At 34.6% G+C, this 15,708-nt stretch overlaps 1 protein-coding gene across 2 annotated transcripts in view; it reads right to left on the reverse strand.

The window, feature by feature from the left end:
• The window catches only part of ROCK1 (Rho associated coiled-coil containing protein kinase 1), a 149,304-nt gene that overhangs the window by 25,666 nt on the left and 107,930 nt on the right, over positions 1-15,708 (reverse strand). For both annotated transcript variants that reach the window (XM_072604357.1, XM_072604356.1), the window contains exons 17-21: positions 13,073-13,179; positions 11,890-12,040; positions 9,180-9,340; positions 3,691-3,875; positions 522-591 (exon numbers count right to left, since the gene is read on the reverse strand). In XM_072604357.1, coding sequence (XP_072460458.1) covers positions 522-591; positions 3,691-3,875; positions 9,180-9,340; positions 11,890-12,040; positions 13,073-13,179 — 674 coding nt within the window. The remainder of the gene's footprint in view (positions 1-521; positions 592-3,690; positions 3,876-9,179; positions 9,341-11,889; positions 12,041-13,072; positions 13,180-15,708) is intronic.

Consider the following 15,708-nt stretch of genomic DNA (forward strand, 5'->3'; position numbering starts at 1 on the left):
GAGGCAGCTGAATCTTGCATAAGCAATACTGAACTAATTTTCCTTTTTACTATGAGAAGAGCATATTTTTCAGTTTTATATTGAGAATAAAAAGCAGAAAAGCAAATTAACAAAACATATTAAATCAAGTGATTGACAGAATAAATTATCAAGATAACAAGAGTCTCTTTACCAAACTAGAAAGTACCTCTGGTACATTCAGCTTTGTTTATGGGTGAAACCAGATAAGAATAACTGCCATAACACAAAGCAACACAAAAAACAGTGCTGGATAGAATATGTGCAAAGGACAGAGAACAGAGAGATACCAAAGATAGTAGTATTTCCTTTAATTATTAACCATATCATCAATTCCTTCCATTCAAAACAACAATACAGATCGGAAATGGAGGGAAAAGCCCTCCGCCTCTGACACTTGATAGGCAGAGCCTTTCACTTCTTAGAAGTAGCTGACCACATTTTAAGATTTTTTTTTTTTTACAATTCCTCTACAAAAATCAACAAATGCTTCTATAACTTACTGAAAAATATTGTTCAGCTTCAAGCTGATCCTGTAGTTCCCGCATCTGTCCTTCGTTTCCACAATATTGTCTTCAGAAAAAAGAGGAAAAAGTCAATAAATGTATCTGCTTATAATAAAGTAAATAGTTGTAGAACCTATTTAAACCTATTTAAAATAAAAACAGGATTGTTTAAATAGCTCTATTTTAAATATATCCCCATGCTACTAATATATAAATCAATAATTCAGTTAGTTACAGTATTGTTTCCATTCCTCTGTTGAAAAAAATATTGCATAAAGAACGTTTCTCTTAGTGAGGACCAACTATTCACAAAGGAAAAAAACAAAGAACAAACAACACTTAGGGACTGACCTTAATTGTAAAAAACAACTTAACTGAGTAGTTTGGGAGACTGAAAGAGAAACCAAAAGAGAACATAGATCTAATTTTAAAAAGCTGAACTTATACATTATAGTTAGTTAGGTAAAAGAGACAGAACAGGAAAGAAGGAGGAAGAAACAAAGAGGACAATGATGGAGAAAAGATAGCCTAATAAAGAAAAATTGATAAAAAGGAAGACAGAGAGGGGCAAAGAGGTATATAAATACACTTTATGAAAAACAAGCCCATAATCAAAGACCGAAAGATAGTGACACCAAAGCCGAGTGACACCCAAAGAGAGAAAAAAAATGTATATGTCTGTGTATATTTCATGAAAAAATTCTATCTAGTCACTCCTTAAAATATTCTAAACAATGAAAAATTATAACTACTTTTGAAATCAAGAGGTACAACCAGAGGCATCACATTTTAGTGTTTTCCTATAGGATGCATGACCTCCAAGTCATACCTTCCTCACTCCTACTATAAAACTCTCAACTCAGCAAAGACACTAGTTCTTTTGATACCTCAAGAGCATGGATACCCTTGAATGGTTGGTTGGGAGTAAGGACTAGAAAGAGAAGGGAGAGGGGCAGATTTTTACTGTATGTGCAAAGTATTCATTTTAACTGGTAAACAAACATACAATCTAAAAAGGTAGGAATGGGCATGATTTATGTATGATACAGCAACTTGAAAAGGAGGCATAAACTGTTTCCTAAAAACAGAAAGGTCCAAGAACAGATACTGATTATCTAATTGGCCCTACAGCTTCTCTTTTATCTCTATCCTATCAATGAGCTGGAAATGAGGAAATATGGTGGGAAGTATATTAAATAAAAGGCAGGAATTTGAAAAAGAAAAGAATGTAAGTTTGGTATAGGATCTAAAATTTACTATCTGTAAATTAAAGTGCCAAGTCAAGAGTCAGAGGAACTGAGTTTAAATTTCTATACCATTTATTATTTTTGTGACTCTGGCTAAGTCTCTTAACCTCTCTGGGATCTTAGTTTCTTTAACTGTAAAATGAGGTGGTTTGACAAAATGATGTCCAAGGATCCTTCAAGACCTAAACCTGTGATTTACATAAAAAAGAATTAAACCAACTGTCTCCAAGAGATAAGACCTGGTAGAAGTCACAGGGGAAGGTGGGGGGTAGGATGAGAGGGGGTGGTTGTTAGCTTAGGAAGTTGTTCCCTATAAATACGAAGGACTAAAAGAATTGATAAGACCTTTGTAAATTACAATTTTTTTCTGTTGATTTATCATTGCAATTCTTTATGTTTCCCTGAACTGCTTACTTATTTATTTGCTGTTTTCAGGGAGCACAGTTAAGGCTCCCTCTCTGAGAGCTAAGCTAGATATTGCAGGGACTTGGCTTTCAGAAAAGAAGAGTGGTTAACTATTAGAGAACAGGAGTCTTAGAAAACAGGAGTCAATAGTAAGCTCAATCCTGAAGCTTGCTAAAGGAGGAGAGTCGGAGAAGATCATGGTGGAAATCAGTGATCCCATGGTGCCAACAGCCCTTTAAAACACAAATTACTTTAACCAGTAGTAACTCCATAATAAAATAATCAAATTTTCCTAATAAGAAAAATGCAAATCAAGATAACCTTAGGATACTACTTTATATCCACTTTAAAAAAAAGCAGCAAAAATTAAATTTAATGCTGGTGGTAGTAGGAAAGTAGGTGTTCCAATACATTCCTTGGGGAGGGCTGTAGACTGGTTGAAACATTTATAACTTAGCAAGGATGGTTTGTTCAGCAGTTTCAGTTATGTCCTACTCTTTGTGACCCTATGTTAAGTCTTCTTGGAAAAGATATTAAAGTGGTTTGCCATTTCCTTCTCCAGCTCATTTTACAGATGAAGAACTGAGATGAACAGGGTTAAGTGACTCACTCAAGGTCACACAGCTAGTAAATGTCTTCCTGACTCCAGGCCTGGTGCTCTATTCACTGTACCACCTACCTGCCCAGCAAAAGCAGTTAAAGAGTTATTGAAATAATTGTACCTCTTGACCCAGCAATTGCAATGCCAGGACTTCATCTCAAAAACATCATAAAAAAAAGAAAAAAAAAGTTTACAAAAGTATTTATAGCTGTTCTATTGGAAATATCTCCCACCCCCAAAAAAAGAAACAATTCATTATAGTCTAATAACTGGAAGACAACTGAGCATGGAAATATAATACAATACAAAGAAAAAAGGGGAAAGACCTATACACAGTTATGTAAGTAAAGATCAGCAGACCTATCACCATATATACACTGAAAATGGTGTTGCAAAAAAAGAAGAAAAGAAAAAAACACCACAAGTAGCAAAGTTTCAGGAAGAACTGGAAGGAAACACAGAACAAAGGCATTTTAAAAGTCTTCACGTGTTAATTTGCTTTATTCTACCTATCAAATGTGAAAAGTTTGACATAAAACTTCTTTCTTATTATGAAGATATGAATTTTTTGTTGACATTAAGTTTACAATAAAATTTTTAAACAAAAATTATTTGCAGGAGATGCAGCATACCATCTTATGAATCAACAAGCTTTTAAGGTGAAAGTAATCTAACCAATGATGGAACTGGCTATTTTTCTTATTGTTATGAAGCTTAAACAGGTATCTGGACTAAATCTGGACCAATGTGAGAAACAGATCAGTCAGTACAATGCAAGGGGTTTTAACATATGGTTTCTATTGATCTAAACACATGTTATCAAAGTATCTTGCATACAATATACACCAACAAAAGATCTCAAGTTTATGAGAAAAGGAAATTCACTTAAAATGTTCATTTTATCACAACTTACCTTGTGAGCTGAGCTAGTTCAAATTCCAATAATCTCTTTGCTTCTAATAATGTATTGATCTCTTGTTTCATTTGCTTTTCTAACCCTTTCAAATTGTCCTTCTCAAAAGCTTGAGTTTTCAATTCATTCTGTATCAGTAACCGCTTATTTGATTCTTGCTCCAGCTGCAGTGTTAGATTCTTAACCTACGAATGAGAAACATATATACTTTTGCAACTGCTTAGTGTTCATTTGAAAGAATATTTAACAAACTTTAATGTCCATTATGGTTCCTTAACTTATTTGAGGACATCTAAGCACTCTTAAATGACCCTATTAAAAAGAATTTTTGATAAACCCTATTAACTTGGAAATCAAGCTATTAGTGGTGCATTGTAAACTTAGCTTCAAAAACTTAACTTCTGCCACCTCTATGGGAATGGGAATATATTCTAGAATTCTGCTAGGAAATGAAACCAAGTCCATTGGTCTACAGTTTTGAGTCTCATATTTTCTTCCAGCTTTCTGAAAACTGTCAAATGTTCTTTTCCAGTCCTGTGATGTGTCTCCCATTCACCACAATCTTTAAAATGTCACTGTTCCTTTAGCACCTTGGAATGTAGCTTCCTGGGCTTGGTGACTTCAACTCATTAAAAACAGTTAACACTACCATCAAAATGCTTCATACAGATTATCTCATTTGAGTTTCACAATCCTGTGACATAGGTGCTCTTTATCCCCATTTTACAGATGAAGGAAAAACTGAGGCTCAAAATGATAAAGTCATTCACCCCTGTTCACACAACCATTAAGTTTTGAAGGCAGAATTTGAATGTAGGTCTTCCTAAGGTTGGATCTGGCATTACACCACTTTGTTTTCTCAAGCCCTAGCCTCCTACCAAGTTGGAGAAGCAAATGGGCTTGCCTGATGCAGTCTCCAAGCAGAACTCTCCTTTCCAGGGAGGGTCTCTGGAGTCCAAGCATCACTCAGTCTCCTCATGGACCAAAGTTCTAATATCAAGCTGAATGAATCATTATTGGGAGAAGCAGATTTCGTAAAAAAAACAATTTCCCATTGGGAAGATGGGGATCAAATCTCTCCAAACACTACCTTCTCCTTTAACCCATTCTATACCTCAAGGGAGTAAAGAGAACTTTTGTTTGATGACACCAAGAGCTATACTACCTTGCTTGCTCTAGATAAGCTATGCTGCCCATGCAAAAAACAAAAACAAACCACTCAGTTCCACAGAGGGTCAGTCTGGGGGGACAGGAACATGGATATTCTAAATGATGGGTTCCCATATATCACAGGATCATATAAATGGTCTAAGAACATTTATTTAGACAGTTTAAATCTAAAGTTGACAGCCATGTTTGGGGTCAAAGAGGAAAATGGTTACAAAATTACAGATATTTAAGTTACTCTTTCTTGCGTGCTAGAGAGTAAAAGCTATCTCAAGTGCTCTAATTTTGATCAACTAAGTTTTCAAATCAAGTATCAATATACACAGTAAGTTCTTGAATGTATGAGAAACACACACCTGACACCAAGGATGCTAGTTACTCTTAATCTTCCTATTTACCTTGGGTTTCAATTCCCTAAGCCCCTTTGGGGCCTGACCTTTTGTATTAACCTTAGCTTTCCTCACCAGTCACAGTTTTGAGTTTTATTGCTGACAATTATTTCAGCACTATGCCATGTTTTTGTAGTTAACCTATTGGCTGTGCTTGCTTCTGTATTCTGTATGTTTAAATAAATATTGGTTATTTAGTTCCATGTGTATCTACATTAGTTCCTTTGTAATATATAATTCCTTTCTCCCTTTTCTTTTTCATGAGAATTATTTCTTTTGGTATCTTTAGAACCTTAGATCTTTACATTACTTACAGGCTGACTTCCTTTGGAGAATTTTAATCCATGGGATCTATGTATCCCTCTCCATGAAACATCTGAAATCTAATTTCCCCAAAGCTAGTGTCCATGTCAAATTTCACTCATTTTTCCTCTCCTCTATCACACTTTCTCCTCTAGGACTAGGCACTTTCTCCTCTCCTTCCTTTCCCCCTCCCCTGCCACATACTCATCATTTAGTTTTTCTTTTCTGGTACAGAAGACAAGTTTCTCTAATTTCTTGCTCTACCTTTTAAGGATTGAAAAATTAACCCCCTATCACTCTGACCACCTGGAAGGAAATTATCATCTACTTTGCTTTTAGCAGAAAGAAAAATTTAGTAGTTGTCCAGACACTGATAGCCTTCATCACTGTCTCTACGTCAAGGTTATGATTTGTTTTCTGATTTCATCTATTTCCTCTTTCTGTGCAGGTATTTATAGTATATATCAATGATAATACTGTTTCTGTTTTCGCCTCCACTTATTTGCTTTATAGCATATAGTTTTCCAAACCTCCCTCTGCCTTCTTCCTGAATTTATTCACACCCAGTCTTTTAACTATTCACTTTCTTCTAAATAAAGTATGTTCTTTGAGACCTGTATTTCAATCTTGGGTCTTAATCATGCATCTCATCATCCCAAGCCTCGAGTTTCTCCTTAGTTGGGATCTCCAGTTCACTAGGCCTATCATCCATACTTCAGATATAGCTACACTAAGTCATGCATTTATTGCTGGCTTGATTCATATACTTTTCAGTAACTCTTCTACCTAAGAAGTTATTCTTACTCCATTACAGACAGTATCTATATTATATCTAGGCTTGTGGATATACATGAACAGTTTTCTCCCTATCCCTTCTTTTTATTTTAACATCTTTTTGATTAGATTTTCAAGATTCCAGGAAAATATAGTTTTATTAGTCTTTGTTAGGTGTATTTTATCTTTAAACAAGATCTGAATCCCATTCTCAGAAAACTATTTTTAAAACAAGGCTATTCATTTCCAAATGTGCCCTTCTCTTCTGAAGTCCTTGCATTTGATAAGCAGCAGTGAGAAAACCACCACCCAAACCCCTAAGGTCTTCAGTTTCTTTCCCAAGACCCAATCATTTTTCATAATGCTTTCTAGATTTCTTCTAAGAGAAGAAATTCATGCCCATGTCATTTTTTTTAAATAGTGAAAATATGATTTGAAAATATTTGCAAGGTCATATCCTGAAAACATGCCAAGCAAGATCATAGGACTTATTTTCTAAAAAACATGGCAGATGGAATAAAGTAGCGAAAAAGTTGAGGTAGGGAATGTAATTACTATAGAAAGTTATTGTTAACATAGTCCAGGTGAGAGGTGATTGAACTTAAACTAGGATGGTAGCTCTGTGAGTGAAGAGAAGGGGATGTATATGAGACACTACAGAAAAAAAAAATATAGGATTTGACAAATGAATGGATATGTAGGGTGAGAAATCTAGGGTGACACTGGGGAAGCAGAAGTAAAATGGTGCCTTCAGGAGTAAGTGGGAAATTTGGAGGGGAGATGGGGGGGGAGAGGGGGGAAGACAAAGGAAAATAATAAGTTCTGCTTTAGATACTTGAATTTTGAGATGGCTGTGGGATATTCAGTTCAAATATATTCAACCAAAGCAGTTGGTGATGTGAGACTTGAGCTCTGAAGATAGACAAGGGCTAGATAAACAGATCTAGGAAACACTGTACATACAGTTGATCGATAAACCCATGGAAGCTGATGAGATTACTATAAGAGGGGGGAGGGAGAGAAAAACAGACATAGAGAGAAGATGACCCAATACAAAGTTCACAGTCAGTGAGCATGACATAGATCTTCCCACTCTAATCCATGCACACAGGGACCAAAGTGATTTTTCCTAAAGCATAGGACTAACCATGCTGATCACCCACTCAATAAACTCCAATGGTCCTTTAATATCTCTAGGATCAAATATACACTGCTTTGTCTGGAGTTTAAAGCTCTTCCCAACCTGGTCTATCTTTCCAGGATTTTTGTTTTACATAGTCTTTTCCTTCATGTACTCTGTGGTCTAGCCACACTTAAACTACTTGCCAATCCTGACTCATCATGCTCTCCCTCTTGCCCTCTACTTTTTTAAGAGTGCATGATATTCTTTTAAACTTCAGCTCAGTCACCACTTCCTATAGGAGGTTCCCCATCAGTCCCACAGCTGCCAATGTTTTTCCATTTGCTCTGTATTTATCTTGTGTGTTTAATGTATATGTTGTTTTCCCCTTTATAATGTAGGCTCCTTGATGGCAGAGACAGGTTTTTGTTTTTTTTCTTTTTACTCTCAGACTTTAGGACAGTGTCTGGAATATAACTGCTTAATAAATGTTCGATAACTGACTGATTCCTGACTCAAAAGTTCACTATTCAAAACTAGGACAGGCAGTAAACATCAAAGTGTGACAAAGTCTTTCAGCAACATAAGTAGTGCTAAAACTGATAATAAAAAAAAGGCAAGATAAAAAGGTTTTTTTCTAAAGCTATACTGGGATTGTAGAGGAGATTCTTTTTCATGTACAGGTTGGACTTGATTTCCTCTGAAATCCCTTCCAGTCCTGAGTTTGTGATTCTGTCATTTATCTAACATGTATTAGCTATAAAATAAAATGTTTTAAGCCAAATTAAATTCTCCATGTACTTAAGTTAAATATCTTCTGATATGTATATTTGCTCTTCTTCATATGATTTTTTAGTTAGTTAAAAATTATGAGTGTTTAAATACTATGTTTTAGATTTCATTTCAGGGTATAGCATATCCTATCATCAAAGATGATTTTATCACACAGTAAGTTCCTCTAAAGTTGGAGGTGAATTTCTATCATATTGTTTTATATTCCCAATGCTTAAGAGAATGGACAGTTTATAAGTATTTACCGATGCCCAATTTTGTTAGGAAGTACTCAAACCAACGAAATCACAGCTCTCTCCTACATCCCAACTTTTCTATCAATACCTTTTCTCTTTTTTCCCCACTCCTGGTTGGCTACTGCTGTTTCCCCCAATCCCTATACCACCTATATCCCTAAAGGAATGAATCCAGAGTTTTTTCTCCATTCAAACCCTTGGACTCTTTCCCTGATCTCCCCTTTGCAGCAATCATGAGCTAGATTCCTCTAGCTTTCCCACTCACAAGAACAGACATGGCCATTCACACTTTTTGTATGAGCAGTAAGTAACCAACTCTAATCCTTCCAGTAAGAGGGAAGACTACTGGGCTTTATCAATATGACAGACTGCCTTCTGGACCTCCACACATTGCTACCTTATCTGCTGATGCTCCCTTAGGGTCATTGGGCCTTACCATTTATCCAGCAGCTGACCCCTCCTATATATGTTATCTCCCCCTAATCAGAAAGTTAGCGTCTTGATAGCAAGGTCTATCTTTTATGTTTGCAACCCAGAACTTAGCACAGTCCTTGAAACATTCATTTATAACAGGCACAGCTTAATATCAAGTTATGTCCTTAACACAAATTATCTATACTATTTTACCTCATTCACAAACTTTCTTTAACACACAGCTGTTTCTCTTTCACACTAAGAACAAAGACAATAGTATCCTTTTTTTCTTACTTCATCTTCCATCCTTTCTTTGTGTTCTGTCAAATGCTCCAGTTTTTGCTGAGACTGTTTCAAGTCAACATCCAACATGGAACACTGCTTTTCAACATGAACAATTCTATTTTCAGCTTTCTCTCGTGCTGCTCTCTCTTCCTTCAGTTTCTTTTCCATTTCTATAAAATGATGGAATTAAATTAGTTCTTAACAACTAGCTTCTAATGAGACAATTTTGTTACTCTTTATTCAAAATGGTTCTATCAGCAAAATGCATGCCAAGTGTTTCTAATATCTATGACAATATGAAGTACCATTAACAAGTTTTTGTATACTTGAGTGTTTTTATAAGCAAATCATTACAGGAAGTATAAAAAAAACTGAATAATGTAGTAGACCCTTCCATGTACAGACTGGCCCAAAGGTTATCTGACATTTATCCAGAATCTTTTGTTCATGAGAAGGCAAAGAGCAAATCTGGAACATATATTGACCATAGTCTTCATTCCAAGCCAAGAGAAGAGGAGGAAAAGAAGATGAAAATTAGAAATGAAGAAGCAGCTGAAAATGAAGGCTGAGCAAGGACTAATCATCTCTGTATTTTCCACATCGCCTTGTACATAACAGAAGACCAACAAATACTTAACACACAGTGAAAATGAATGTCTTTTCTCATGGCAGATTTTGTTTTCTAAATTTTAAGCACTTCATAACATTTTAAAAGTCAACTTTATTGATGCTTCTTGTTGTTATTTCTAGGCACTGCACTTACATGGAATTGAATCCTCTCTTGGATTTTCTTTTTAAAAACTAATGCCTTTTGTTTTTATAGTACATTCATTCTTGAATATATCCTCCAAGTCACATGTGCATATATGTATGTATATGTGTACACACACACACACACACACACACATGATCTATGCAGTGTAAATGGGTAGAAATCTCAAAAGGAAGGAAAGCACTAGCAGTAAGAGACGACAGGGAAAAGTCTCTTGTAAATGGTAGTATATGAGATTAGTCTTGTAGGAGGTCTGGGAAGCCAAGAGAGACAGGTCAGAAGGATAAACATTTCAGGCATGGGGATCCACGTCAGTGAAAAGGTATGAATTCAGAAGGTGAGATGTTATGTGCAAGAAACAGCAAGTTGGCCAGTATTGTTGGATTTCAGAGTTGATTTTGGGGAGTAAATTAAGACGACTATAAAAGTAGGAAGTAGGTTGTGAATGGCTTTAAAATGCCCATATGATTATTTTTATATTTGATCCTGGAGACCAAGAGTTGCTGGAGTTTACTAAGTAGAGGAGTGACAAGGTCAGACTTGTACTTTAGAAAGCTCGATTTAGCAATCAGATGAAAGATGGGCTACAGTGGAAAGAGATGCAAGGTGTGGAGACCAACCAGAAAGCTACTGCAATGGCACAGATAAGAAATAATGAAGGACTGTACCAGGGGGAGGAGAAATCTCAAAGTTGTTTTACTTTGCACTTCTCTTATTACTAGTGATTTTGGTGCAAACATTTATGTAGTTGTTAATAGTTTGTAATTCTTAAGAACTGTTTCTTCATATGCTTTAACAGCTTACCCAATGAGGAATAGATCTTGGTCTTCTATATCTGTGTTAGTTCCTTTTTATCCTGGATATCAGATCCATATCAGAGATATATGATGCATCAGTTTTTTTCTTCAATCACTTATTTCTGATTTTATCCCAGCTGCATTAATCTTGCTCTTGTAAAAGCTTTGCAATTTCACACAACCATTATGTGGTCTATTTTACCTTTTACTTTCTCCTCTATGCCTTGTTTTCTTAAGAATTTTCTCCCCAAATTAGCAAAAACATGAATATTATGTATCTACACCCATATACACACATACTGTGTTTTCTTTTGCAACATGGCTAATATGGAAATATGTTTTGCATGACTTTACATGGATAATCGATACCAAAATTGCTTGCCTTCTCAAAAAGGGAAATGGAGAAGGATGGAGGGAATTTAGAACTCAAAATTTTTAAAAATGAATATTAAATATTTTTACATGCAAATGAGAAATATTTAATGAAATAAACAAAAATATATTCCATATACACTGTGTGTGTGTGTTGTGTTTATATTTGTTAGGTAATGGCCAAAGAAACTGTGGTGTATAACTATGACAAAATATGACTACACTTTAAGAAAAGATTAAAAAAAAAAGGAATTCAGAAAAGCACATGAAAGATTTGTATGAACTGATGCAGAGCCAAGAATAAAATACCAGGAAAACAATACACAAAATGATGACAACAGTATAAATGAAAAGACCTCTCCTTCTCCACCCCAAGGACAAACAATTTTGGCTCCAGAGGATAGATAAGAAAAAAGTACAGCCCTCCTTTCTTTGAAGAGGCTGGGGACTAGATTTGGAGTTTTACATAATCTGTCAGAATCAATTAATGTTCTGGTTAATTTAGCTGAATTGATTTTTTTCTTTCTTTTTTATTCTTTGTTAGAAGAGATGGCTGGGTAGGAAATAGGTAAAGAATATAATCAGGAAAAGAGTGCTTGAAAAAAACAAGATATTAATAAACATAAATAATTTTTAAAGTATTGGACTTTCTTTTAAGAATTAAAATACTGATGTCTGATTGGAACTATGGTTGCTCAAAATATAAAGATTACAAAAATTATTTAAAGCTATCAGCTTTCTGCTAATTTTATAGGGAAATATAAAAATTAACACTTACCACACATTGCTACTGATTTTGCCTCTTCAATAGACTGATGCTTGTCAGTTAAACGGGCTTTAGTCACTTTATGCTCATTTACTTCCTGTTCTAATCTTTGTTGTAACGATTTTAGCTTGTAATTTAAATCTATTTCCAAATTATTCTTTTCCTGCAATATAGGAGTAAGTCATATGTAGTTATAAAATAAAAATTGCCACAGAACTCAAATATCAGCTATCCTCATTATTAGTGGTATGAAATAATGATAGCATATTTAATTAGATATTTTTCCTTCCCTAAAACAGCTCCCAGTTAACCATATCAATAACAAAAATCAAGGAATTTTTTTTCCTTTGAATAAACTTTTTTTTTATCCTCTGAAATAGTCACTTATGCATATAGAAATGCTCTTAGGAGCTTAAAGAACATCAAGCAGATTCACAGCTGGAAAAAAATGAATATCATAATTTTTTATTTCTAATTTTTTGCTTCTTTTCTTATAGATCATGGTTGAGTATGTTTTGACAGAAGAGAAGCAAATAACATCAATGAAAAACTTGCCATTCTTCTTTCGACAGGAAAACAATTTACAGCCATTGTGAAATACTGTCTCAATCTAACGTAACCCTAATTTCTGGCTCCTTTAACTGTAACCAACTACATTCTTTATTCCTTCTCTCTTTCATTACTAGGTATAGTCATCTGGTTACTTCAGGTTCTAGCGAACCTGCAATTCTGGTGGGAAATGGGCAAGGGATAGGGATGTCATAGGGATGTCACATTGCACTGAGATGGACATGCAGCAGCTGGTTGCTCTTTTTGGCTGGAAAACCAGGAAACAACCAAAAAACGTGAAATTAGCAAAATAAGGAAATCCTAAATATTTTCAATTATTAGGCATTTTTACTTCTGCTTCTCTCTGCCTCTCACACACCCCCCTTTGACATATGACATAATTCCTTACTTGAAGCACTTTTTCCTCCTTACATTTAAAAAACTTGACTAATAAAATCTCTGCATGATACAAAAACATTTTAAATTTATTTAAAATACAGAATAACACAGTATTTAATTCTTCCCTTTCACAGATTTAAACATTTACATTTTAGGAAATTACTATTGCTTAAAATAGAAATATTAAAAATATGTTAATCTATTAATATTATCTCCAAAACCCAAAGTGAGATACTTCCTTCCATACTTTTTCTGAATGATTAAGCATATCTTGAGCCTCTTTTCTTTCCTCTTCCACTCTTTCAAGATTATGTTTAAGGTGTTTCACTTCCTCTTGTAAGGATGTAATTCGAGCTAACAAGAAAAGAGGAAAAAATCATAAATACTCTGGATAGTATAAATTTTGCTTTGTTTGTTCCTCACCCAGAGTAATTTGAAGCAGAAAATATCCCTATCTGGTGAAAATTATTAAATACATTCATGCAGGTTAGGTGATATAAATGCAAAACAAACAAAAACAAACCAACCAAAACTACTAGAACATTGTATCACCTAATATTAGCTTGTCTATTTCTACAGGCAAATTTCTCTCATAGCTTTTCTGAATTTTGAACCTGCTACAGATTATAGATACAAATCACATAAAAACAGTAAGTCACATCCATATAGGGCTTTAATGGACATGAAGAGCTTTTTATATAGTAATCAACCAACAAGCAATTTAGTAAGCATCTACAATGTGCTAAGCATTGTATTAGACCCTGAGGACACAGAGAAAAGTAACAGCTCTTGACCTCTAGGATTTTACAGTCTAGTAGGAGAAGACAACATATACATAAATAAGGATATCTATAAATCTATATAGACATATGTAGAAAGATATCTATCTATCTATCTAATAGGGATACAAAATAATTTGGGAAAGGAGAAAAACACAGGTGTGTAGAAAGTCCATTGTAGGTATGGGGACAGTCAACACTGAGAGAAGATGAAGAACCATGTTAATGTCACACTTCTTCCCTCTTGCCTCCTCTTTATATCTTCTACTTATATTGTCTTTTCCATTTCTTCCTCAATTTTAGATTTTTGTGGTATAAATGACAAATGACCCCTTTTTTAAAGAATCTCTTTTTATGCAATGACCTTGCTTTGAGCTATTCCATACACACATAAAAATTGGTTATATTATTTTCTGCTTTCAGCCTATGCTAACTCTTGATTCTAAAAACAAAAGTTCCTATTTTGTGATATTATGAAAACAACAAATCACGATCAGAAACTAAAGATTAGACTACACAGAGAAAGATAAAGGCCAGGATTAGGAGACCATGTGTACTGGCTGAAAAGAGTAGATATACTTAAGAGGGATTTATAATTAACCAGTAAACATTTATTAAAGGAAATAATGATCAATCACAAAATCAAGTTCTTTTTGAAAAGACTGCTATTTTAAAAGTTTTAAACTGGAACTAAAACGATGAAAGAATCCTAAGGTCATCTATCTCATCGACATTCTTTAAAGTAAGCATTATGAACCCTTCTAGGAAACTTCTGGGAAAATAAGAATTAATGTCATGAATGACTTCTTTGTTTTATTTTCTGTACCTGACCAAAAGGTTAATTTGGGTCTTTGTCTAATTTAAAGCCTATCCAACTTATTATTTTTAATTTTGAAATGCTTCCTGCTATATTTTAGCTAGTAACATATGTTTACATTGACATATAATATTTTACAGCCTATAAATAATTTCCTTAAAACTATGCAGTAGATATTTCTTCATTTTAGGGGAGGCGGGGAGGGGAAAATGAGACTCAGAAAGGTTAAGCTCCTCATTTTTAGTAAATGTTAGAACTGGGCCTTGAACTCAGGTTTTTCTGACTCCAAAAGCAGTTCTTTTTTTACCACACTATTTACTACAAACTAAACTATACCCTCCTTCAGGACAGGGGCCGTGTCTAAGCTTTGTACATATTAAACATAACAGAGTAAAATTATGTCAATCTTTAGGGAACTGATTCATTATAAAACCATGTAAATAACTACTCAATATTCTTCTCTGTTATCTAAAAACCAGCCTCTAATCAGAGGTGAAATGAGGTGGTAAAAAATCCTCTTGGCCTTTTGATGCATAAAGTTAATACTTCTCCTTGGTTCCAAGATAACACAAAACGTTCCTAGTAGATGATTACTGAGATAACTGTCAAGCATCATGTCGTGATGGTATAATAGAGTTGATTTTCTTTTGCTGCACTTTGGGATAAGTGTAGCCCTGAAAATGATCCAGTTTGCTGCAATAACTTCAGAACCAATGGGATGCCCTACTTTTTCTGCTTCCATAGCCACAGAAATTAAATTTAATTAGTATTCATTAAATAACTAGGAGAAGGCATGGCATTTTGGTAAGTAAAATGTTAAGGAAGGCATATTTCTGCTCTCAAGAACTTACAATTTACTCCTGTGATTTTCTCCATGGAACCAGAATTTAATACCAAACCTAACTTTGAAACCTTACGTATGCTTCCATACCATGATTAAAGCTCAAACATCCCTTTCTTCCTGGGTGTTGTTTTGCTACTGCCAATATTTACCTATTCTGCCATGTTGCAGATGCCTTAAAAGAACAGAGAAGCAGTTGGAATGAGCTGGGCAAACAATGTCAGATATATCTGGGGCAGATGACATTTCGTTTCTACTCCTAAACTAGTACTTCTAGGTCTTATACTCCTTCGTCCTTGTAAAACTCACCCAGAATTTCATTAATACCTTTATCACAACCCCTCCCAAATATTAGTCTCTGTGTACAAAGGTTATATTTCAACATTCATGTTCTCATTCCTGCTGATATAGGGCATAAAGCCATTCTCAGCCCTTATTTCTTAGGT

Source organism: Notamacropus eugenii, chromosome 4 (genome assembly GCF_028372415.1).
Source record: "Notamacropus eugenii isolate mMacEug1 chromosome 4, mMacEug1.pri_v2, whole genome shotgun sequence".
In the NCBI taxonomy this organism is placed as follows: domain Eukaryota; kingdom Metazoa; phylum Chordata; class Mammalia; order Diprotodontia; family Macropodidae; genus Notamacropus; species Notamacropus eugenii.